Source organism: Pithys albifrons, chromosome 1, assembly GCF_047495875.1.
Source record: "Pithys albifrons albifrons isolate INPA30051 chromosome 1, PitAlb_v1, whole genome shotgun sequence".
Classification (NCBI taxonomy): domain Eukaryota; kingdom Metazoa; phylum Chordata; class Aves; order Passeriformes; family Thamnophilidae; genus Pithys; species Pithys albifrons.
The window spans coordinates 65,039,572-65,065,257 of NC_092458.1; the positions used below are offsets into that span (position 1 = coordinate 65,039,572).

At 41.2% G+C, this 25,686-nt stretch overlaps 1 protein-coding gene across 4 annotated transcripts in view; it reads right to left on the reverse strand.

The window, feature by feature from the left end:
• FRY (FRY microtubule binding protein) overlaps positions 1–25,686 on the reverse strand; it is a 251,531-nt gene that overhangs the window by 191,665 nt on the left and 34,180 nt on the right. For 2 of the 4 annotated variants that reach the window (XM_071553058.1, XM_071553050.1), the window contains exon 2: positions 23,586–23,762. Coding sequence is in view for 2 of the 4 variants with exons in the window: in XM_071553032.1 (XP_071409133.1) it covers positions 737–944 (208 nt within the window). In the remaining 2 variants the exon portion in view is untranslated. Of the gene's footprint in view, positions 1–736; positions 996–23,585; positions 23,763–25,686 lie in introns of those variants that run through there. The other 2 variants (XM_071553032.1, XM_071553025.1) reach the window with 1 other exon arrangement.

A 25,686-nucleotide genomic window follows, 5' to 3' on the forward strand; every position in this document is an offset into this window, starting at 1 on the left:
AAAGATTTCATTTCCTCTGATCACCTCATAGAAATGCATCTTCAGTTTCAGTAGGGATGAGCTGGTATTGATTTTTCCCCCTCTAGAACCTTTTAATTCCTCCCAGTAAAGATTCCAACAAATCCCTTGTCCTCGGCTAATCCGTTGCCTATTTTTAGGCCTATTTCAAATAACAAAAACCCCAACACAATGAAGTATTCCAGACTTGCCATTAGCTTCACTGAAACCAACTCTTACACCTTGTTCCTGCTTCTTAACAGCTAGAGAGTTAAACCAAATTACTGACATTACAGGCTCCAGTGTAAACCAGGAATTCAAAGCATGCATTTGACTATTTAGTGATGTTAATTTCTGGCTACACACACAAACACTCCCCCCAATAAAATAGCTATACTGAAGAAGTCTGTGTATCTCCAAACCACTCTCCTCTTATACTGCTTTTAAGTGGCAGTAAAGAAAAATGCAGTTTAAAGCTCTAGAGAAACAACTGGCTTTCTTTAAATGCAAAGTATTAAAAAAAACCCCAACTCTCATGCAAGCAACATGAAATCAAAAAAATGAAGTATCTCTTTGGCTCCAACACTTTAAACGCTGACATAATTTAACATAAATGGCACTTGATTAAATCTATCTGTGACAACTGTCTAAGGTTTTAAACTGGAATAAGTTCTGACTGGAATCAATTACCAAAAAGGTTAAAAGACATTGCACTGACTATTAAAACAGCATTTCCTACCTGAAAATATAGAAGGTCTTTTCTTAGGGCGCCTTGGATGTATAGGCTCTATATTCCTAATATTTCTTTGAAACTTCCCTTTAAAATCATTTTCTAGCACGATGTCTGGTGGTAGGCTTCTCCGTCTTGTTGATTTATAACAAGTCTGACAGGAGTTCAGTTTACTCCTAGTCCTGGAGTACAAGCTGCTGTCATCGACTGCCATCATAGGGCACTAACTCTCAGAGCCACCTCAGCAAAGCTAAGCCAGCCCCGACATCCAGAGGTATTCGGGCTGGTGGTTACAGAGCCGAGCAATCTCGGATGTTCTCATGCTCAACTTGCTGGCTTGGGAAGTTGAGCAGGTTGATAGGCGTGTGCTGGGACAGGTGTAGAGTTACTGCATCGCCCCCTCCTTGCATCACTGAAAGCACAGGGAGGAGACAGCCCAAAATGATTCATTTGAAAGTTTTGAGGTAATTAGGAAGTTCAACAAACCTAAGCTCAGCAGCACAATCTCTGAAAAGGCAAAAATACATTTTAATATGAGGCATGTGTAGGGCTAGTATGGTTTATATTATACCCACAGCACTTCTCAGATCAGCTCATTAATAGTTCATTAACTTGGCAAGCTACACAGGTGCTGCTAAACCTTGTGAAAATAGTGTGAGAGAGAAACAAACAAACCAAAACTCAGAAATCCCATGAACCAACAAAAACAACACACACAAAACAAAACAAACAAACAATGACAAAACAACCAACCAACCAAACCTCAGGTGTCAGCCTAGGGACCCGTCCCGGGAAAGGTACAACCCAAACTATGTTTGGGTTTTTAGTCCTGTCCTGTCATATTACATTCCACTGGACTCCAGAAGAGTCTAGGTGGTAGGTTCTAAACAAAGGGATTGTATGTTTAAAGTGCTCAGTTACATTTTAAAAATTCCTTTAGACACTGGTCTTCATCACTAGAGACCAAAATACTTCACTCATGTCCTTCACATCTATAACATCTCTGGATCTCATCCTGTGTTTCTCCCAGTTAATAAAACTCCTCCCAAAAAACAGGTCCAAGAAGTTTTCCTTGCTTCTCCTTCTCTTCCAACTCTACTTGCTTTTTCAGCTTTGACTGAACCAAAGTAAATTAATCAAAAGCTTTTCAAACCAACAGAAAATGCTTAAATCTGAACAAATAAATATATCTGAACCATTTGTGAAGACTGAGAAATAAATACCAAATGCAAGAACTGACATTTGGGGAGCTTTAAACTAAAACTTGATAGAAGCTTTTCACAAAATTTCAGTATTTTCAGTAAGTGACCTAAGCACCAGGCTACAGGATATTCTGGAGATAGCTCTTAACTTTTCCTGCTGACAGTACTCCAACACATACAAATAATTAAATATTCATTACAAGAGTGACTTGAAAGTGCCTGTCCCATATTCTAGCTGAGTGATACAATTGCTGCACTATACAATCTTACCTTTTCCAGCCCAATGAATATTCATGACAAGTGGAACACTTCCAAGAGGAGAAATGGCTACTGGGACACTCAAATGTGTGACAGTGGTCACACTATACTGGATGGGAAAAATTTGTCAAGAGCACAAACCCCTGATCCAGCAACAAAACACAGGACTCTAAGAACAGTTTACCCCCTGAGTGGTCCTCAGGTGGAAGTCCAGAAGAAAGATGAAAACCCCAAACATCTCATCACTAAAGTGCCTTTTATAGGATCTGCTCTAGAACATGTACTTTGAAAATTCATTCAGAACTAAAAATCAAGACAGGCAAATACTTGTTCTGAAAACTGAAAATCCTAAGCAGATAAAGCCAAGGAATATGCAGTGGTAAAACAGAAACTGAGGGTGCTGCTGCTGTCAAAGTTGTTGGGAATAAGGTGTCTAAGTGTCATTTAAGTAGACTATTATTTATCCCATCAAAGGTTTACACAAGATCCTGCAGAGGTGATTACTACAAGAAAGTAATCTTGTTACATTCAGAACTGAATCATCAAAGTGCTCAAATTATGAAAATTAAAGCACACAAATCATAATTTGGCTACATTTTAAGGCTCACAACGGTTCACAAGGCTTCAGGCTTCTCTGGTAGGTTCTGTGTAGTTAAGTACTTCCTTACAGTTTGAAAAGGGGGAGTATAATAATCATTGCGCTTATCTATTACAGTCAAAAGCTAAATCAGAATATGATACCCCTTGGCTCCAGGAGACTACACATTTGTAGTGTCTGCAGTTTCTATGACTAATTCTTTCAATCAAAGTTTGGTAAACAAATGCTAAAAGTAACTGATGTTTGATAACTGATTTGTGTTTGGATTTCTGTACTGCAGAAACACAGATTTGAGATTACAAAATTAGCCTGGCCCAGGACAAATAAAAGACAGATTTCTCACAGGGGAAATTATCATTAGCTTTTTGTTTAATAATACAGCAGCAAATCTTATTATATTTCATGTGCAGTAAGCCCAGTGTTATTATGACTGCATTAGCGATGTCATTCTCATTTTCAGCTGAGGAAATATTCATGCTCATCAACAGCAGAAACAAAGATGTTTCCTAAAAAGTGTTCTCAATGTCACCTTGTGCAGGCTGGCTCAGAAAATCTTTATTAGGGAAGAAGAAAACCAACACCACAATGAGTTCTGGTCTGGTTTGGGAAAGTAACTTCCATATCACTGTACATGGATTCACGGCCCTTCCCACCATGCTATAAATACTAGAGTAGAATGGTATGTAACTACCTACAAGGGAGGATAAGGCCCCCTTAAACATGTAAGTTGGAGGAACTGCAATGGCAGGAGAGGAAAGTTTAAGCTTTACTAACACTTTAAGTCAGCGCAGTTGAATAAATCATAACTCGTCCTTCGCCTGTGGCCCGTGGAGCTTCTGTCCTTGTATCATCAGCACCCACTTTGAGGGGCTGCACAGCAAACTATGGCACACACCTACGTTACCTTTTGTTTATTTATTCATTTTTAGCCATGCTGCCACAAAAGACAAAAAGACAAGAGTAAGCATCTAGGACAGGGATATATGAATTGCTTCTTTTAGTGACTGTGCCAGGTTACCCCTAGTTAAAATATATGTAAAACTAAGGTTACAAAGGCAACGTTCAGGCTACTTAATTAATTTGTCTGCGTTTTACAGGTTTCAGATGTACTTAAAGAAATCAAGTTGTTACCAATGAAGTTGAATATTCCTGGGTACCTGCTTGCCCAGGGGACTGTTGAACAGTACATACCAATTTAGAAAACCAATTCTGTTGTTTTGTTCTCTTGTAAGCACTTATTACCCAGGTCTCACCTCCTATACCTAGCAGAACAGTCACAGATCTCCACTTATCTATGCCATGAAGTCTCTAACTTTTTTTGTTTTGCATTTCAAATACAAAAGCTAAACAATTCAAGAAGATAAAACTGTGTATCAAATAGTGAGAAAAATATACAGCTGTTTGAATCCTCCAACTGTTACTCAAAAATTTATTTGTTTAATTTTCTGGAATAACGTGGTTGCCTTAATCCATAGGATGTGAACATCTGACACATTCTATGCTTGAATTAACCCATTTCTTCCAATCTAGTGCTGTTATAAGCAGAGTCTGGATTAGGTACATCCTTAGAGTCCAAAAAAACTCTCTTTAGTTAAGCAACTTTTCTACGAGTATAAGAGGAAAAGGTCAACAAATAACCAGTCATGGTCATACTCTTAAAGACAGCAAAAAGATTCTATTAGGTTCACATTAATTTCTACCCTGTACCAAACACTTGGCTCACACAATGGTGCAGTCATGGCTACACCTGACCTTTGAGAAACTAAGTAAGAGCAGTAGATGTTAGTTGTATCATGCACTACATTTACAGTTGTAATTTGTGATAGATAACACTGAATTACAGCCACAGAAAAGAGAAATAGGCTTTTAGCCCAGACAATTCTTCACCTCCCTCAAACAATAACAGATAAAGCATCAAGAAAAGAATAGAGCTTTTACAGAGTTGCTTTCTATGTTGGTATGTTGATTTTAATAGATGAATACTGACAAGAGATTTAGCTAAGTGTTTCAACTGCATTGTTCTTCAGCTGAAAGAAGATAAGCACCTTTAATCTGAAATAATATTCTTCCTTGCTAACAACAAAGTATATGGTTAAATCTGTAATCTGATTCTGAGATACTATTAGTCCCTTACTGTTTGATCCATATTGTGCATTTCCCATATTAAGCAGGAAAGCTGACTTACATCACAGCATTTGATAAGCAGAAAAATTCATATGCTAATGCCCATTGGTAGTAATTTCATTTCACACTGATGTTCCTGTTACATGATAGCTGTTGTAGCCTTATTTTCATGAGGACTCATAAACTGACGCTTCTCCTACAGAAAAGCAGCACAAACCCTGGGAACAGGCATTTCCTGGCAAGGCAGAGTTTAGAGGCACAGCCAGGAACTCAGCCTGCTGACGGAGCTCCTCACAGATGGCCTCAGAACTGGAGCACCCCAGTGGCAGCCCAGCAGCTGGGCATCTTCCAAAGATCAGAGGCTGAGGGTGGAACTTGCCAGAATCTGCACAATGGTAACACTTGCTTGATATTATTCTACTGCAATATGAGACATCAAGCCTATGCTCTGGGTACAGTGCTAAGAGAAAGACCTGAGGCTATGCAGCAATTTTACTTAGTAAGTGGTAGTATTAGTCCTGAATAAACATGGCAGATGTTCCTGTTTTTCCTATTGCATTCTTTGTAGAATGGGAATACTATGAGCAAACTACAAACACGAAAGTTACAGATTTCAGAGACAATTTTCTATTTCCAACCAGTATTTTATGTAAATTTTTTTAGCACATATGTGTGAGATAATAACAGCATGTCAGCTTCTATTAAAAAAAAGTGTTACAGATATTGAGGAAAAAAATTCAACATATTTGAAACTTGAAAGTATTTCTTAGAGAGGATTCAATTCTAAAGAGTTTATTCTACACTTAAATGTTAAGCGAGGCCACTGCCCAAAGTGATCACATAGATATATGAAATCCAGTCTTCTTTCTCTCCTTGCTATGAAAACTAAGGGACAATGAAAATTCTGTTTTTCATGGATGACCAAATACATATGTGGCCTATTAACAACACTGACTTTTTAATATTTCAGCGTATCAAAGTTGCATTGATTCAGTGCTGAATGAGATATACAATAAATAGAACAGGCTGCTCTGTGGCACAAGCCTCTGAATTGATTGTGTTACATGAATTCTGTTAACTAAGAGGAAAGAAGAAAGGCAGATAAAACTCATCTCACCCTTCAGTACATCTGTCCTTTGCAATTTAATGGGACAGACCTAAATTAGTTCCCACGTCTTTCATACATTGCAAGACAAAAATAACCCCAAAAATCAAAACATGGAACAGTGCACTAGAACACACTTTAAAACGAATACCACACCCACAAGAGATGAGGAAATTCAGTTTTGTAGTTCTCTTGGATTCTTGTGAAGATTTAATTTTGTATATTTTCTCACTTTTCACATCTTCCTAAAATGTCACACTATTTAACACAGAGTTACTTCTATCACATCCTCCTTGAATATCCATGCCTTTATTCTTAAGAGGTTGTATGTTACAACCTGAGGCAAGGATGTGATCCTAAACCCCCTGGCTAGTATCTGCTTAGCGTTATGCAATCATCCATACAAAGAGAAGGTGTCAACTGACTCCGGCCTTTGAAAACAGTAACAACACTTAACTCTTTAATAGGTGTTTCCTATTCTCAATCAAGTGATTGAGATCCACATAATGAAACGTACTTTGTATCAACTACTGCTAATGAAAGGTGAGATTCAGATCATTAAATGTTGACTTCAGTTCAAATCTGAATGACATCTAAGTGCTCAAATCTTAGGGACTGACTGCCTTCTCAGCAGCACCATTTAATTTCTGAGTAAAAACTGTCAAGATCTCACGTCATGCAGGTCAGGAGCTCTAAACTGCTTGTGGTTTTGGAATTAATAATAATAATAATAATAATAATAATAATAATAATAATAATCATCATCATCATCATCATCATCATAATTTGAACCTCTGAAGAATATGACCTTCCTTTCTCAAGTGGGGGAGAATCCATTTTGTGATGTCTCTAGTGGGTTTCAGAACAGCAGAAAGCACTCATACCCAGGCTCCTACTGGTATAAGCTTCACCTGCCCCTGCATGTTGGGGCAAAAGGTTTCCTAGATCCTCAACAGCGACATCTGCTCATTTCAGAAGTGTAGTAGTCTGAACATCCAGGTGTAGCTTGTATCTTAGTATTTTAGTTAAGACAGATTAGCCTGGAGAAAAGGACGCTCATGGGAGACCTATCAATCTGTAAATTACCTGAAAGGAGCTTGTAGCAAGCTGAGGGGTCAGGCTAATTTCCCAGGTAACAACTGATAGGAGAAGAGGAAACGGCCTCAAGTTATACCAGGGGAGGTTTAGATTGGGTATCAGGAAGAACTTCTTCACCAAAAGGGTGGTCAGGCATTCAAACAGGCTGCCCAGCAAAGTGATGGAGTCACTGAAGGTATCTAAAAGACATGTAGATGTTGCACTGAGGGACATGTTTTAGTGGTGGAGTTGGCAGGGCTGAGTTAACAGTTGGATTTAATGATCTTAAGAGATCTTTTCCAACCTAAATGATTTTATGATTCCATGTAAAGTACCTATATTTTGCCTGTCTCCCAGACAGATGGATCTCATACATGTACTCAGGTCACAGCTAAATCATACTGTTCTCAGAAAAAAAAAAGTGTACTCATAATTACTATTAAAGGAATTGGAGCAGAGAAATGTTTATTGTTTTTATTTTTCGGTATCAGCTCAGAATAGGGTTGATTATATGTTGAGCTTGTAGCTTTCCAGCTTGTTCATATTCTCCCCAAAAGCCCATTTCATTTTCACGCAAGGCACGTTGAACTGAATGGAAAAGCCACATTTAGCTATCATAATTCTGGAGTTTTAGTAACAATGCAATAAATGTAGGTTGATTTCATATAGTGACAGAAATAAAACCTAGTTTTATTCAACTGATTCTCTAAATTAGTGCTCTCAGTTTCGTCTAGTGATCAGAAAGGTATCTATTAAAGCAATAGTATTGGCCAAAGGAGAACACAAACTTCAAGGTGTGAGTCCATCCATCAATTTTCTCCAGAGACAAAACTGGTCTTAACAAAAACATCTTAAATTTTTGTCTAAGGTGGCAAATGCATTCCATTTCCCCTCAATCAGCAAAACATCCTTCTTTCTAGCTGTCACACTCCCAGGGGAGTCAGAACCACATGCATATATTCTTGATGTTTGGCACACAGAAACAGGTTTAAAGTGGTTTGTCTGGCATGCTTTCAGCATGCTCCCCTTCCACGGGAAGTGTGACATACAGATTTGACTTAATTTTATTCTCTCTCTACTATCACTGAAATATTTAATTCGTTCTCTATGTCATTGGCTGTGTTTCAGCTTCCTTAGAACTACTTATAAAACTGTCCCAAGTGCAAGAGCAATCAATATGAAAATGGAGATATTTCACCTGAGGCCAGAGCTCTAGGAACACTGGAACACATCCTTACCAGATACTCTAAATGCCTGACTGATGCACAACCCCAATGATACGAGTTCCAGCTTCTGCTACAGGAGAAAGTGGTATACAAGAACCACTGTGACACTGGTACAACATCATAAAGCATCTTTAAAACCTCTAGTCACAAACAAAATCTCCACAGCTGATTTGCCCAAGTTTAACTGTACAACATCAAACTTCTGTATTTGTACAAAAGTACTTATTTTGTACTGGAACAATATTAATAAGGCCCACTTACTGCATCTAATACTGCAACACAGCATGATACTTCTTTCACAACATAAGCATTTTTCTGTGTACAGACTTACTCCCTCTCTCTGTTGCCTCTTTTCCTCCCCCTCTCCCTCTCCCAAGTGCAGTAAGGAAAGCAATGCCTGGGCAAAATGAGAATGGCTCAGGAAAAGTTTCTCTACACAAGTTCATGAATGTGGATTTAGAAGCAGACTGGAACTCTTCTTATGGAGTCATGGAAAGAAAGAGAGCAAGAAAGAAACAGCTACCTGAATATTACACAAAAACTTCCCCCTCCTTCCCCTCCTGCCATACTCAGAGATAAAAGATGACAACCAGTACATATGTGAAAAAAATTGGGAGACAGAAAGGATATGAGGAAACTCAGGTTGTCCAAACCACAGGAAGTGGTGACCAACAGCAAGTAACAGACACACAGTGCTGCCTCGAGCAACAGCAAGCACTGCTTGGCAAGGACAAACAGGGGCTGACACTAAAGCAAGTTTTAAGGTAAGTGAAAAATTCCAAGTGCTTAAAGACTGAGAAAATGGGAAAAACTCACAAAACATGAAAGGAAGAGTAGGAGACACTGTACAGACTTATGTGAAATCAGAGATATTTTAAGGTACTCTTTTGTCTCCCTTGTTTCCTGAAGTGGTATGAGAACCTAACTAGTGAAAAAGCATTGCCTTTTTAAACAATGACATTAAAAGCTCCCAATTTTACTGATTATTTTCCTCTGACTTCTTAAAATATCAGCTGTATGACAAGAGGGCTTCTGAATCATGACTGAAACATTTTTCCTGGAAAGCACTAGAAAAACATGTTTTATTACACTGTTATAAATATGGTACAATTTATGCAGCCTGTATAACAATGTTTAGATTCCAGGGAGTGTGCCTGTGCATTTTATATAGATACATAGATATAGATATCTAATGTGGTTTATAAAACTGCACATATGTATACTGATTATTCAACTTTGCATTAACACTCAGATTAAGACCCTCAGGGGACACAGTTAATACTAATACAAGCAGAGCAAGAACGATTAGAAAAACATTTAAAAGTTTGGATGAGATTATTTGTGCTTATGCACTGGACTGATTTAACTACATTTTAGACTAATTTGGCAACTAATTTGCAAGAATGACAGTAAATGCATTCAAAACAGTATTAGCAGAAGAGAGTAGTTGTGTCTCCCTTGCCAGCCCCCTAACACAGGCATAACGACAAAAGAGATCATGTGCTTAACAGATGCTCCCTTTAAGGACTGTGTTGTTGTTGAAAGTGCTCAGTGGCCCAAGACTCTCCAGATAAACATCAAATACATACATATATATTTATATATATATATACACACACACAGACACACACATACTATTGTACAAAATGGAAATAAGAAATAAAGATCACTTGCAACAACCAAATAGAAAAGGGGAGTTACTTCGCTGAGTGTCAGCTGTGCCACTGGTGAATTTTAAAATAAGATAATACAACCTTATTCTGAGTAGTAACACGTATGAAAACAACTGAGAAACACAGTGTTAGTATAAATGAAGCAGTGCAATAACCTAGTTTAAGTCAGACTCTCATTGTAGCAAGTATAAATTTTGAGACAACTGTTTGCCCACTGACTGTGAACATTAATCAACAGATGTTTCAGCTCTCAAAAAAGGGAAACACCCTTCCATCCCTTACTGTCTTCTATTGTTGTCTCCATACAGGGCTTCAAACCCAGAGAATTTATTTCACGCAAAGTCAATTAAGAGCTTAGAGAGAAAAAAAGCTTGCCAAGGGAGATAAATCCTGCAACGCTCCCAAAACTTAGTGAGACTCCCACTGAACTCTTGCATTAATTCATGCCACAGTCAAGGGAAGCACAAGAAATTCCATCCTCTTCATGGTTCTTCCAAGTTCAGCTCCAGACCTTTAACCCCAAAATTAAGACAAGTGGCAAAATATCAAGGAGCAATACATTTTTCAGCTGGACTGTTGGCTAATTAGGGCTTTTAAGACTCAGGATGATAATCCTGCAATTAATCCAGATTCAAAGATACTCAAACAAAGACTGTGCAGCCCTGTTGCAGTATCCTCGTATCACCTGGATAAACCATATACTCCTGATATTTCAGACAAGTTTCAAGAGGAATTTAAAGAACTAATGCCTGTGATAGCATAGAATACTATGATCTGGCTTATCTCTGGGAAGTCAAGTTGTTACCAGTCTATAGAACATTCTTGAATGCTTCTGCAATTACACATATATCCAAGAGAAGGTGGTAATACTATAGAAACTAATTATTTTCAGTAAGACATGTATCAGTAAGGTAAGTCCTTCAATCAGTTTGTGTTAGGAATAATTACCCTTACATGTTCTGCAGTTAAGCCCTACTGTCATGTTAGCACTGTAAATTCAGCTGATAATGTGACTCTGCATCTGAGAACAAATTACAGCTGTGGAAGTGAAAAAGTACCAGAGCAAGGATCAAACTTACTCATGGTACTTGATAATGTTGGTCATAAAATTTCTGTCTTTCTTGGGTGGAAAAAATTACTTGGGGACTATCCTTTCAAGTCTTGACTCCAAACAGGAGAGTATTAAGAAAAGAGCTCTTTTGGCATAGTGTGCAAATATAAGAAATAATTTTGGGGAGGGTGAAAGCTAATAAGGAATATCAAGGGAACCTAAGTAACCTGAAATACCCTTGGTTCCTACCACAGACTGGAAGCATATGGAGAAACAGATGAAGTTCAGATCACACTTCAACAGAAATGAGATTTCCAGATATGTTTCTCAAGTCTAACAAGCAGGACACACCTTGCATGGAGAAGAATACAGCACAGGCACATAAAAAACCAAGAGATTGGTGTAAGAGCAGGTCATCTGACCGACTGTGCACAAAAGCCTGCAGAGTTTGTCCTGCTAGCAGCTTTTGGAAAGTACTGAGGACTCACAGAAATTAAATAACAAAGCCTAATTTCAGCCTTGCAGCCTAGTCTCCCATACCTCTTTTACAGCCCATGGAGAAAGCCATTGATTCGAGTCTGGGAATAACCTTTTCCTCTCCACTAACTATACTGAACAGTGTCAAGGACAAAGTTAGTTTTTGGGATAGGAATATGCCAATGATCAGAATATATCTCCTTCTTTGGTAGAATGTGCTGCAAGTCATCTATCTCCATGCTAATATTTCCTTCTTGTGAGAAAATGTGGGTTTGGATGGAGCTAGTTCAGCTTCAATGTTCAGTTGCCTTTATTGATAAAGCTGAGAAATTCCTTGCTTTGAGATGGCTTTTTGAAATACAAGAATTTGCAGATGATGATCACCTCATCTTTCAAAATTCTGTTTTATAAATTTACACAACAGAACTCTTGAGGCCTCACAGTATAAAAGTTTTTTTCTTTCTGTTTCCCCTCCAGACCTTAACAAATTCCACAGGCCTCTTTTTTGAACTCTCCCTTATTCATAACTCTTTGCTAAGTGGGAGTATCAAGGCACTGGATACAGTATTTTAGTACCATAGGAGGGGAAATTTGTCTTTTCCCCTTAACTGCAGACTTTTTCACTGACACTTACAGATGCTTGCATGTTGAATGCTCATACAGGTTAGATGAGAGGATCTTCAGTACTACAGTAATAGTGAGTGAAGCACAATACAGTAAAAAGGATTTTTGTCCACCAGCAGAGCTGCTCTGCTGGGGAGAGCTCAGATGTGAGCACAGAGTTGCAAAGACTGGTATTTTTTTTTCTAAGCAGAGGGCAGGAGCAGGGCTTCATCTTTCATTATTTGTTCTCTCCTCATTGGTTCACAGAATTCCCATGCTCTGTGTATCATTATTTTAATTGGGAATGGCAAACTAATGGGCTGAACTTTCTTTGATGGTCAGAGTGCTGTATGAAGAGATGCACAGAGTTGAAGTGAAAGATTCAAAGGGGTTCTACCTTCCAGTGTCTAAGACAATGCTGAAGAAACTGGAAAAAATATAATAATGAGATTCTTACAGCAATTTTGCATGATTCTGCTTAGGTATCAAATTTATGCAAAGTTGAGAACGGAAACTTAAATAATAGTACCACTAGATTGGAATTATCTTACTGTGAAATCCTCTAAGGGAGGGTGTCTAGCAGCAGATTTCTGCTGCTAGTACTGTTGAAATTGTACCAAAATTGGCAATCTTAATTTGCTATTGTACATCAACTTCCACATTACCCAATGTGTTTGTGTGTGTGTGCATATCTATGTGAAAGTATGCACAAAAATACACTGAAAAATAAATCAAAGTCAGCAACCTAAGCTAAAATTTTTCAGCTCGCTTTCTGGAAATACAGAAAGTAGGTCAGCACATATTCCAAAATAGCACATCAGCACTCAAAGAAAAAGTAGTATATCTGTACCTTTGGACTTTTTAGCTCATCTCTCTATAGGGGGAACTGAAGAATGAAAGCCTTTTTCTTATTCCACTATATGGAAGAACACGTACAAGAAAAAATTGCTTATACTTAAAAAACCCTCCAAATCAGCCACCCACATGGGTAAAATGTTGTCTGTTTTAATCAAAGCAAAATAACATTGAGTGGAACCATTTAAGCTTTATCTAAATATAACCAAGGGAAAAGCCAGGATGTTTAAAATGTGTTTAAAATGTTGTACTGGATATGTATCACATCTGTTCCTTGCACATCTTGTTCCTTGTATCAAAAACCTATTTGGTAAAACATTTACTTTGGAAATAACGGCATACTGTCTATGATTTTGTTGTTAATCTTGTGATTTATATTTTAAAGTATTTGCCATTGCAACAAGAATTGCTGCCTATTTTGTCATATCTTTCATGCCAGGCACACTCTCAAAAAATATTTTCTTTAATACCCGATGCAGGTGTCCCACTTTTGTTTCCCTTCCCCCCACCCCCAACTCCTATTTTTAAGGAAATAAAAAGATAAAGCAAAACCCAAATTATTTAAGCACTTGCACATCTGTCCTAGTTCAGCAGGAGGGACCAGCTAACCCTGTGTGGGGGTGATCAAAGCTGTGTATTCTAGCCCCTCTATTCATTCCCCAAGGACAATGGGCCATTAGCAGCAGCTGCCCAGGGAGCCATTATCACCTTCACACCCAGCCTGAGGGGGGCGGAGCTGCTAATGGGCCATCAACAGCTCAACACCCCCTGGCTCCCAGAGTCAATCACCCATTGTGTGAGTCCCCGCCCAGGGGGAGGGACTGAGTGCTCCCTGAGGGTACATAAGTGGTGAGTAAGAAGACCTCGGGTACTTCTTGTCGGATCCAGAGCAGCAGCAGGACCTCGACAGCAGGAGATCACCGCTCTCGCCCAGACCACAGCCCTCGCCTGCACCAACAGGTTTTTCTTTTCCTTTTGCTCTGGACTTGGGGGAGCCACAGGGGTCTCAGCACAAGGGCAAACAAACCCCCTTGGGTTTGTGCCCCAGGACACTGGGTTATACTGCTGGGGTTTTGTGAGTTGAAAGCAATTTCCCTTGTGTGTCAGTGTTGTTATAATAACATTATTATTAAATTTTAGCTCTGACTTATAATCTCTCTTGTGGTGAGTTCATTTTCCCTTGCTGGTTCACCTTCAAACCAGCACATCTTTTGGCGCCCAACGTGGGGCCACGAGAGAGAAGTCAGAACTACAATTTCATTTTGTGTATTTGGGTACAGAAACTCCCTGACTACCATGTTGCTTGATGTATTCATGTGGATGCTGTATCTGGGCCTGTTCATATTTCGACACATGGGGAACCATGTGCCTGTTTTGATGCTCTCTTTAATACCAGGGAGAAGGATCAAAATTGCTTTATTAATATACTATGTTTATGTTGTCATAACATCAGAAGCAATGAATTTCATTGTGAATGTATATTCAGTCTGGTGTGCCTGTCCTGGTTTGGGTTGTTACCTCTGGGGTCTCATTAAAAATAGCACCCAGACTGTGGGGAAAACAGGCGGAGATGGTTACTTCCACCTTTTCACCTCTGCTACAACAATCATTGAAAATATTGAGCTTCCTTTTGATGTTAGGGACAGCATAATCTTGCTGTTAGTGTTGCTTTGTCTCCTCTGTACTGTATACACCATGTTCAGGGTCAGAACTGGGCTCTCTAAGGAGACTTGCTGGAGGCCTGCCCTGGGAGCGGATGATGTTGAGTGGCACGGGAAGTGGGAAGATATGGGCCAGTATTTGGAGACCTTCTCTCCTCAAATGATCTGGAAATTCACCCCGGAACAACTGCAGGACCCTGCCAAAATGCTAAGCTATGTGAAAGGAAGATGCTCTGGTAGTCCCAGAGATGTGCAGCTCACAGCAACCTGCTGGGCCCTGGCCACTGCCTACCGCACACTGCTTGGTGTGGTACAGCATCATCAGGAGGAGGAGGAAAGGAGCAAATCCACAGGCACCATGTCCACCCAGACCATGACTGAGCCAGAGAGGAAGAGAGATACATCAACTAGCGCCATGTCCACCCAGACCATGACTGAGCCAGAGAGGAAGAGAGATACATCAACTAGCGCCATGTCCACCCAGACCATGACTGAGCCAGAGAGGAAGAGAGATACATCAACTAGCGCCATGTCCACCCAGACCATGGAGGAGCCAGAAGGACAACAGAAACCAATAGCAGTTGCCCCTGTCCAGAAAAGAAAATCAAAGACCAAATCAGTTCGTATAGTGCATGACGAGGAAGAGTCAGGACCTTCATCTCAAACAGAAGAAATGGAGCCAGAAATAATCACCCGGTCCCTATCCCTGGGAGAGCTGCGTGAGCTCCGGAGAGAGTTCACACGACAGGCAAATGAGTCCATCTTGACCTGGCTACTTCGAATCTGGGATGCTGCAGCCAATGATACAATTCTAGATGGGAGTGAGGCAAGGCAGCTGGGATCCCTGTCTCGAGATGTTGTCATTGATCAGGGCATTGGAAAGAGACAGGAAACTCTCAGCCTCTGGCGGCGACTGTTGTCAAGCGTGAGGGAGAGATATCTTTGTAAGGAGGACCTCCACGTACAGCAAGGACAGTGGAACACGATGGAACAAGGTATCCGGTGCTTAAGGGAATTAGCCGTACTGGAGATAATCTTTTCAGAGGATGAGAGATTCCCTAAAAGTCCAGATGGTGTCCAGTGCACATCCCAGATGTGGTTAAAATTGGCACGACTTGGGCCAGAAATGTATTCTCGCTACCTTGCAACATTGCAGTGGAGAGAGGGAGAAGACAAGGTGGGTGCACTGGTCAGCAAACTCAGGATTTATGAAGACACTGTCACTGCTCCATTACGAGCCCATGTCTCAGCTGTGGAAACAAAACTGGCTGAACTGGAAGAGAAGATTAAGGAAGGACTCTTCCATATCTCTCCAGAACAAACAAGAGTCTCCGCCATCAGAAGCAGGCGTCTTCCAGCTAAGGAGAAAGGGTACACTCCACGCGGCAATCTGTGGTTTTACCTCCATGAGCATGGAGAAGATATGAGGAAGTGGGATGGGAAACCCACCTCTTCCTTAGCAGCTCGGGTACGTGAATTGCAAAGAGGCACAACTAACACAGGGAATTCTTCAAGGTTGAAGGCTGCTCCGGTCTCTCGTGGGCAAGGCTCCAGACAGTATAGGAATGATGATGTTATGCCCGATCCTCTTGAAGGAACCTCCCGGTCATATTCACAGGGAGAGCGCAGTGAATACCATGACCAGAACTAGGGGGGCCCTGCCTCTAGCCAGGTAGAGGAGAGGGACAATCGGGTTTATTGGACTGTGTGGATTCGGTGGCCTGGCTCATCAGACCCACAGAAATACAAAGCTTTAGTGGACACTGGCGCACAATGCACGCTGATGCCATCAGGATACGTTGGGGCAGAATCCATCTCTATTTCTGGGGTAACAGGGGGATCCCAACAGCTGACTGTACTGGAAGCTGAAGTCAGCTTGACTGGCAAGGAATGGCATAGACACCCCATTGTGACTGGTCCAGAAGCCCTGTGTATCCTTGGCATAGACTACCTGAGGAATGGATATTTCAAAGACCCAAAGGGACTGCGTTGGGCCTTTGGCATAGCTGCTGTGGAGACAGAGGAAATCAGACAGCTGAGCACCTTGCCTGGCCTCTCAGAGGACCCTTCTGCTGTGGGACTGCTGAAAGTTGAAGAACAATTGGTACCGCTGGCCACAGCCACAGTGCACCGTCGGCAATACCGCACTGACCGAGACTCTGTGACCCCCATACACAAGATGATTCGTGAGCTGGAGAGCCAAGGGGTGGTCAGCAAGACTCACTCACCCTTTAATAGCCCCATATGGCCAGTACGAAAGTCCAGTGGAGAGTGGAGGCTGACGGTGGATTACCGTGGTCTCAATGAGGTCACACCCCCCGAGTGCCGCTGTGCCGGGCATGCTGGAGCTTCAGTATGAGCTGGAGTCCAAGGCAGCCAAGTGGTATGCCACCATCGACATTGCCAATGCCTTTTTCTCCATTCCGTTGGCAGCAGAGTGCAGGCCGCAGTTTGCTTTCACCTGGAAGGGGGTGCAGTACACCTGGAATCGACTGCCCCAGGGGTGGAAACACAGTCCCACCATTTGCCATGGACTGATCCAGACTGCATTGGAAAAGGGTGAGGCTCCAGAACATCTACAGTACATCGATGACATCATTGTATGGGGGAACACAGCAGGGGAGGTTTTTGAGAAAGGAAAGAAGATAATCCAGATTCTCCTAAGAGCTGGTTTTGCCATTAAACGAAGTAAGGTCAAGGGACCTGCTCAGGAAATTCAGTTCCTAGGAGTGAAGTGGCAAGACGGGCGTCGTCAGATTCCAACAGAGGTGATCAACAAAATAGCAGCTATGTCCCCACCGACCAGCAAGAAGGAAACTCAGGCTTTCCTAGGTGCCGTGGGCTTTTGGAGGATGCACATCCCTGAGTACAGTCAGATTGTAAGCCCTCTCTACCTTGTGACACGGAAGAAAAATGATTTCCAGTGGGGCCCTGAACAACAACAAGCCTTTGAGCAGATTAAACAGGAGATTACCCATGCAGTAGCCCTTGGGCCAGTTAGGACAGGACAGGATGTGAAGAATGTGCTCTACACTGCAGCTGGGGAGAATGGTCCATCCTGGAGCCTCTGGCAGAAAGTACCTGAGGAGACTCGAGGACGACCGCTGGGATTCTGGAGCCGGGGATACAAAGGATCTGAGGCCAGCTACACCCCAACTGAGAAAGAGATCCTGGCAGCTTATGAAGGAGTTCGAGCTGCCTCAGAAGTGATTGGCACTGAGGCACAGCTCATCCTGGCACCCCGACTACCAGTGCTGGTCTGGATGTTCAAAGGAAAAGCTCCTTCTACCCATCACGCCACTGATGCCACATGGAGTAAGTGGATCGCTCTGATCACGCAGCGAACCCGGATAGGGAATCCTAATCGCCCTGGGATTTTGGAAATCATCACCAACTGGCCGGAAGGTGAGAGTTTCGGATTGTCCTCTGAAGAAGAAGAGGAGCAGGTGACACGAGCTGAGGAGGCCCCACCATATAACCAGCTACCAGAAGAGGAGAAGCGATATGCTCTCTTCACAGATGGCTCCTGCCGCATTGTAGGGACAAGCCGGAAATGGAAAGCAGCTGTATGGAGTCCTACACGTCGAGTTGCAGAAGCGACTGAAGGACAAGGTGGATCAAGTCAGGTCGCAGAGCTGAAAGCTGTTCAGCTGGCTTTGGATATCGCCGAACGAGAGAAGTGGCCAAGACTCTACCTTTACACTGACTCGTGGATGGTGGCCAATACTCTGTGGGGATGGCTGGAGCGCTGGAGAAAGGCCGGCTGGCAGCGCAAAGGGAAACCCATCTGGGCGGCTGAAATGTGGCAGGACATCGCTGCCCGGGTAGAGAAGCTGAGTGTGAAGGTCCGTCACGTAGATGCTCATGTACCCGAGAGCCGGGCTAATGAGGAGCATCGTAACAACAAGCAGGTGGATCGAGCTGCCAAGATTGAAGTCTCTCAGGTAGATCTGGATTGGCAGCATAAAGGTGAATTGTTTCTAGCCCGATGGGCCCATGATGCCTCTGGTCATCAAGGCAGAGATGCAACATACAGATGGGCTCGTGACCGAGGGGTGGATCTAACCATGGACAGTGTCTCACAGGTTATCCATGACTGTGACACATGTGCTGCCATCAAGCAGGCCAAGCGGGTGAAGCCTCTATGGTATGGTGGACGGTGGTCGAAATACAGGTATGGGGAAGCCTGGCAAGTTGACTACATCACACTTCCCCAAACACGCCAAGGCAAGCGCTATGTGCTGACCATGGTAGAGGCAACCACTGGATGGCTGGAGACATACCCCGTATCTCACGCCACTGCCTGGAATACCATCCTGGGCCTTGAGAAACAAGTCCTGTGGAGACACGGCACCCCAGAGAGAATAGAGTCTGACAACGGCACCCACTTCAAGAACAGCCTCATAGACACCTGGGCCAGAGAGCACGGCATTGAGTGGGTGTATCATATCCCCTACCATGCTCCAGCTGCCGGGAAAGTTGAGCGATGTAATGGACTGCTGAAAACAACCTTGAAGGCGTTGGGTGGGGGAACTTTCAAACGCTGGGAGCTGCATTTGGCAAAGGCCACCTGGTTGGTCAACACTCGGGGCTCCATCAATCGAGCTGGCCCTGCCCAATCAGAACTCTTGAATACTGTAGATGGAGATAAAGTCCCTGTGGTCCATATGAGAGGTATGTTAGGAAAGACTGTTTGGGTTAGTCCCACCTCAAACAAAGGCAAACCCATCCGAGGGATTGTCTTTGCTCAAGGACCTGGTTGCACTTGGTGGGTAATGCAAAAAGATGGAGAAACACGTTGTGTACCACAAGGGGACCTAATTTTGAGCGAGAAGAGTTTGTAATGTTTCATTGCATATATGTATATATATATATGTATAGGTAAAAAGGGGATTAATTTGGGAATGACTAGATGGAGTAGAATAAGGGGTGGATAATGTCCTAGTTCAGCAGGAGGGACCAGCTAACCCTGTGTGGGGGTGATCAAAGCTGTGTATTCTACCCCCTCTATTCATTCCCCAAGGACAATGGGCCATTAGCAGCAGCTGCCCAGGGAGCCATTATCACCTTCACACCCAGCCTGAGGGGGGCGGAGCTGCTAATGGGCCATCAACAGCTCAACACCCCCTGGCTCCCAGAGTCAATCACCCATTGTGTGAGTCCCCGCCCAGGGGGAGGGACTGAGTGCTCCCTGAGGGTACATAAGTGGTGAGTAAGAAGACCTCGGGTACTTCTTGTCGGATCCAGAGCAGCAGCAGGACCTCGACAGCAGGAGATCACCGCTCTCGCCCAGACCACAGCCCTCGCCTGCACCAACAGGTTTTTCTTTTCCTTTTGCTCTGGACTTGGGGGAGCCACAGGGGTCTCAGCACAAGGGCAAACAAACCCCCTTGGGTTTGTGCCCCAGGACACTGGGTTATACTGCTGGGGTTTTGTGAGTTGAAAGCAATTTCCCTTGTGTGTCAGTGTTGTTATAATAATATTATTATTAAATTTTAGCTCTGACTTATAATCTCTCTTGTGGTGAGTTCATTTTCCCTTGCTGGTTCACCTTCAAACCAGCACAACATCTTACTGCAACAAAGATTCTTAAGAATTCTTCTGGAAACTCTTTTCATGGACTATTACAGCATCTTAATATGAAAAGAAAAACAAAGTCCACTCTTAGGAGATATTAAATAATGCTTATCAGCCCCAAAAATGTTATTACTTGATTCAAGTCAATATTAATACTGTTGGCTGCAACACAATGAACGATGCTGATCTCTTTCCCAGAACAGATTTCAGGTTAGAGCACTGATATTTTTCATTAGGAAAAAAAATAGTATTGCCTCCCCCAAATTCCAAGTGTCAGCTTCATTTGGATCTCTGTGTCAGATTAAAATGAATGAATGCTTGTAAGGTACTGAGCAGTGGCACCATGACCTTTCAAGTTCAGTGGTTTCTATGCAACTAGCAGGAATTCCTAAAAATAACAAAACAAGTCTATTTTTAGTCCTTCATTCTCTGGTTTGTGTGTGGGGGGTTTGTTTTGCTTTGTTTTGTTTTTTAACTACTGGTATCTTTGTGTCCCATCTCAATTCTTGGACACCTAGCTCTCACTTATTTTCCTGTATCAATCAGACCTGTTTAACTACCTCATACAGCAGTTTGTGAAGCACTATAATCCATGTATATATGTACATAATTTAGGCAGGTATAGAACTGGACTTTCCCAAGAGCCATGCTCTCCAAGAAGGGACATCAAAATGGACAACAACTTCCTGAACCCGCAACCACTGGGATCTGCACTTTACTCTGACACTCAATAAACCAGTACTTGCTTAAGTAGAAACCAGGACCTTCCCAGGTAACATAGGCTACACAAATGACTGAATGAAGAAATGATGAAGTTTCTCAAACTCTAAAGAATGAAGTCAAAGGACTAAAATAATACAAAATGGTTGAATTTCTATGGCCTGTGAGGTCTCCCCCTTCCAAAATTTTAAAACTGTAGCCAAGCAAATAAAATACATAATAAAACATGTTCAATTACATTCCTAGATTACTGTCAGTAACTTGTCACATGCCTTGCTGGGTCTAAATAGTTTTCATTTGTTACTTCTGAAAACCAAAGGCATACAACTAATTGACTTCAATTTACAGCTGGACAAATATACTATTAAAATATCATCGGATCAAATAAACCAAATAGCATAAATTTACAGGGAAGTACTCAAATAAATAAGTGAATGTAAGACAGTTGTGTTTATGAGTAGCAACAGATATGATCTCCCCTCTCTCTAGGATTCTCTCATGGATGTAAGCAATGTCATCCTCCAAAACCTGAGTGATCTATGGAAAGATAATAGGTCATACATTCATCACACTTCAGTACTGCTAATACTTCTGACAACACTGGTCTGGTTAAATGGAACTAAATCATTCCCTCTGTGCCCTGCGACTTTTTCTAAACTTTAAAAGACAAGAGATTTCACAAGAGCTCATCATGTCATCTGGTCTGGTATTAGAAACCAAATGCCTACAAATATGTTTGCATATTCACATAGTTCCATCTCCGAGTTCAAGGACATTTACAAGAAACCTGCTAACATGCCAAATTTGTATTTACTCAAGTGGGAAGCCTGCTGTCATGAGACACTATTTTCACTCAGAAGCCATTGGCTTAACTGCAGAGAGATTGTATCTTCTTAAACTGCTTCTGAAGGACAAACAACAGTATAATCAGTTGTTTGAAGGCAGAGTAAAACATGTAAACTGAACTAGAAGTGGTCAGATCTAGTATTTTCTGAGCTTGCCTAATCAGAATGTAAAAGGTCCTAGAATTATAGTTGCAAGGTAGTCTAGGAAACAGCTCTTGCACTTCCCAGTGTACAGGCTGTTACTACATATAGTTGTACTTTTCCAGAGCAGAGCCATCAGGCATTCCCTGCTGGCTCACATGGCGCAACAATACGTGCTCAATCTTGTGTCTCAAGCACTAGAGATCATGCCCCAGACTCCTGTGGCTGTAGTGTTCTATAGAAGGTGGACATCTCCCTCATACCCTTCAGTGATTGACATGGGAATTTCAGCATGTTCCAACCACACACTGGGTTGAAACTGCACATGCTGCTGTGGAGATGTGTCCTAGAGGCCTACCCTGTGCCAAACTGAGCTTACAGACTCAGCCATATGGAGATCTTTTCATGTCAGCTGTAAGGTACACATCTCTGATGTACAGAACAGCTTAACTCTAGGCAATGAAAATCACTGTCTTCATAGTGATCATACAGCTGTAGAATATGCAGCACACATTTACAGATCTCTGTGCTCTGCAGCATAAATATATCCTTCTACTTGTTTTGATCTGTACTGTCTTGAATAAAAAACATTGAAATAAACACCAAATAATAAATGGTATTATAATGTGTCCTACTGTAGTGAAAATCATCATCCAAAAATCTAAAAAAGCTGAAACAGAAAAATCTGTATTTAAGCAATCAACACAGAAAATAAAGTAACTACTCAGACTGAAAAGTCAGACTTTGACCTTGTCAAGGGCCTTTAGAGTACTGCTCTTTAAAAGCAAAAAAAACTCCCCTATGGAGTAGTATTGGGAGCATTATGGAAGCCAGTACTCCAGGAGAAATACTGATAACAATATTATGTGGTGTGACTTACAGCCAATTACACAATAAAATTAGTCATCTCCAAAAAATCATATTTTTATGGCACAAGGACTAAGTACAGCATAATAATGGTAGGTTTTTGAACCTTTTTTTTAGTAGGAAAAAATGTTTCTGTTTGTTCAAGAGAACAGTGATGTACTCACATTGTTATTTTCCCCCTGGTTCCCTGAGATATAAATGCATAGTAGCAATTGCAGCTATTTTAGATAGTTAGCTTAGTACACGTGCAAAATGCTTATTCATCTGTTTTCAAACAGTGTATCACCATTTACAACACCAAATATAGACAACTCTTTTCTGTAAGGAATTTCAGTCCCAGGAAGGCTTAAAGTAAACACTTCCACTGTATCAGATTAGCTAAAACCTACAAGTTTCTTCAGCTTCTGGTAATGGTTTGGTAGCTTTCACTAAGACAGAGTTCAAAAATACTCATAGTAAATTATGTGCAAAATCTCATGTCACATGGCCTTAATATAGATTTGCAATTCATATTTCAAGTGAAACCATAAGAAACCAAAACTTGCCACTGCCAAATATTTAAATTCATGCACACAATGCTTTTCAGTAAGAATTACATAAACATGAGCTTCCCAATACCAATTTGCATGTTTTATATTTTTCACCTATGCAAAAGACTTAACTATTTACAAAAAAAGGGTAACACTTGCCACATTTATTTAATAAAGAAATGCAATAATACAAAAAATTCATTATCATTCTTAACAGAAAAATCCTGTGTAAACCTATGATGTGTAGATAAATAATGCAAAGTCTTACCTTTCCCTGAACTGACAGTTTCCAGAAGTGATCTCTCTGAATACTTTAATTTTGCGATGTAATTTTCATAAATAGTTTTCTAGTTCAGGCAGAGATGAGTTAACTGCAAGCAGACTGGAGGCTATCTTGCTTGCTTCCTGGAGATCACTGTTTTGCATTGTGAGCCATCACAACTACCTAGGAAGAATAACAGCCAACCTTCAGTCACCTGGACAATGTGACATATTACTGCTCCCAGATTAAACAAAATATTATACAAAATCCAAGTCACAAAACATGATGTCAAAAATTGTATTTGTTTACCAAAAATTTTGTAATTAGATGCTGTTAAAAGGATTACTGCATAGTTTTGTACCAGGAGTTCATGCTCTTGGAAAGAGACATAAAACAAGTGGGAAAAAATTACATATAAATCTATTTTTTTTTAATTACAACTTGTCTTTTCACTGACAATATGAAGTAGATTTCTTTTTTGTTTGTAGATTTTTGGTCAGAATCTGTAAACAACAATGAAAACTGAGTTATGCTCTAATTCCTTAAGTAGAAGGACATAGAATGGTGCCAATGGGAAAAAAATGTGCTCAGAGTAGGAATCTACTTTTACTACTTGGGTATAACTGCAAGGTCCCTACTAGAAAAAAGAAAGGTATTTCTGTTTGGTGCTAATACAGGCATGTGGCAGACAATTCTTTAATTCGGTCCAGTAACAGCTGTAGACCCAGAAGCAGAATTTATTCACCCACAGCTTTTCTTTGAGACAGGCTATGCCCATTTGTTCTTATGTTATATTGAAGCAGCACAAAGCATTGCAACATTTCCTCATTGAGCCCGGCTGCAATCCTCTCAGTCCCAAAAATCCCAAAGACAGAAATGGCTTTTGAATACCAGGATTGTTCTGATAGTGTATCAGGTTTATGTCCTGTATTCCCACGTCATGGTAGGAAAAGAGCATGAATTTTCTCTGGTATTCCTCCTCTGAGCAACTTGCTCATTGTATGATGCCATGTTACTGTCATTGTGTCTTAGGTTTTAATGCTTTTTTAAAAGGTGGGGATGGAAAAGAGATGGAAAATTTTGAGCAGATCCCAACCTGCACAAAAGATCTGAAGCTGAGATTGCCAATGTCTGTGTTGAAAACCACTGGCAGGAGATGCAGGCATTGCACTTTGGAGGATGAGCACTGTCCCATGATGGATATGCCCAGAGGCCCATAACACTAAATTATCAAATCCAAGCTGAAATTTGTTACTACGAGCACAGTTTGAATGTTCTCTGTGAGCTCAAGAAGTGATGATACCACATAGATCTGTGACATGAGTAAGACACATGGCTTGCTAACTTGAATATGAGATGAAGTTGCTCAAGGTCTTATCCAACCAAAGCATTGAATAGAATACCTCCAACGACAGAGACAGAACCTGTCTAGACAACCACAGTGCTGTCAGAGCAGCCTCTTGAGCAGTATATCTCAATCTGAATATTCCAGATGCACAGCAGCAAAGAGGACAGTTCAACTCCAACTTGACTTGTTCAGCTCCAGGAAATGGTTGGTAAGGCAAGTAATTAAAAGATCTGATGAGCTGATATTAGCAAATGATACTCAGTAGTCTTCTTTCTCATAAGCAGTTCTTTTACAACCTGTCTCCTCTTCCCACCCTTCCCTTGCCAACAGGAACTACCCTTGCCACTTCACCATGTATTATTATTAAAGGGCGTATACATTTTGATTTCACTCTTTTCAGTGCTTCTGGATAGCCCTTTGCAGTTGATGTTCATAAAAACCACAATAGTACTTCTGTCCACACTTTAAGTACTACTTAAGTCTCTATAATTCTCTATCATGTTTATGTAAGACTTCAGGTTTTCCAAACATTAAGAGAATATCAAACAGTGGCATCTGAGTCAAAAGTCATTGTGAGAGACTGAATAGTCTTGGCTCAGATCTGCTCTTTCAAAATTTCTGCAAACTTAGGTATCTTTTTGTATCTATACACCATATGCATTTTAAAGCTAAGGCCCTATTTTTCAGATGCATTTTGGTTTGAAAAATGAGAAGTGACAGCCAGAAGATCTGAGAGGTTCCCGAAACCACTCTAGTTTT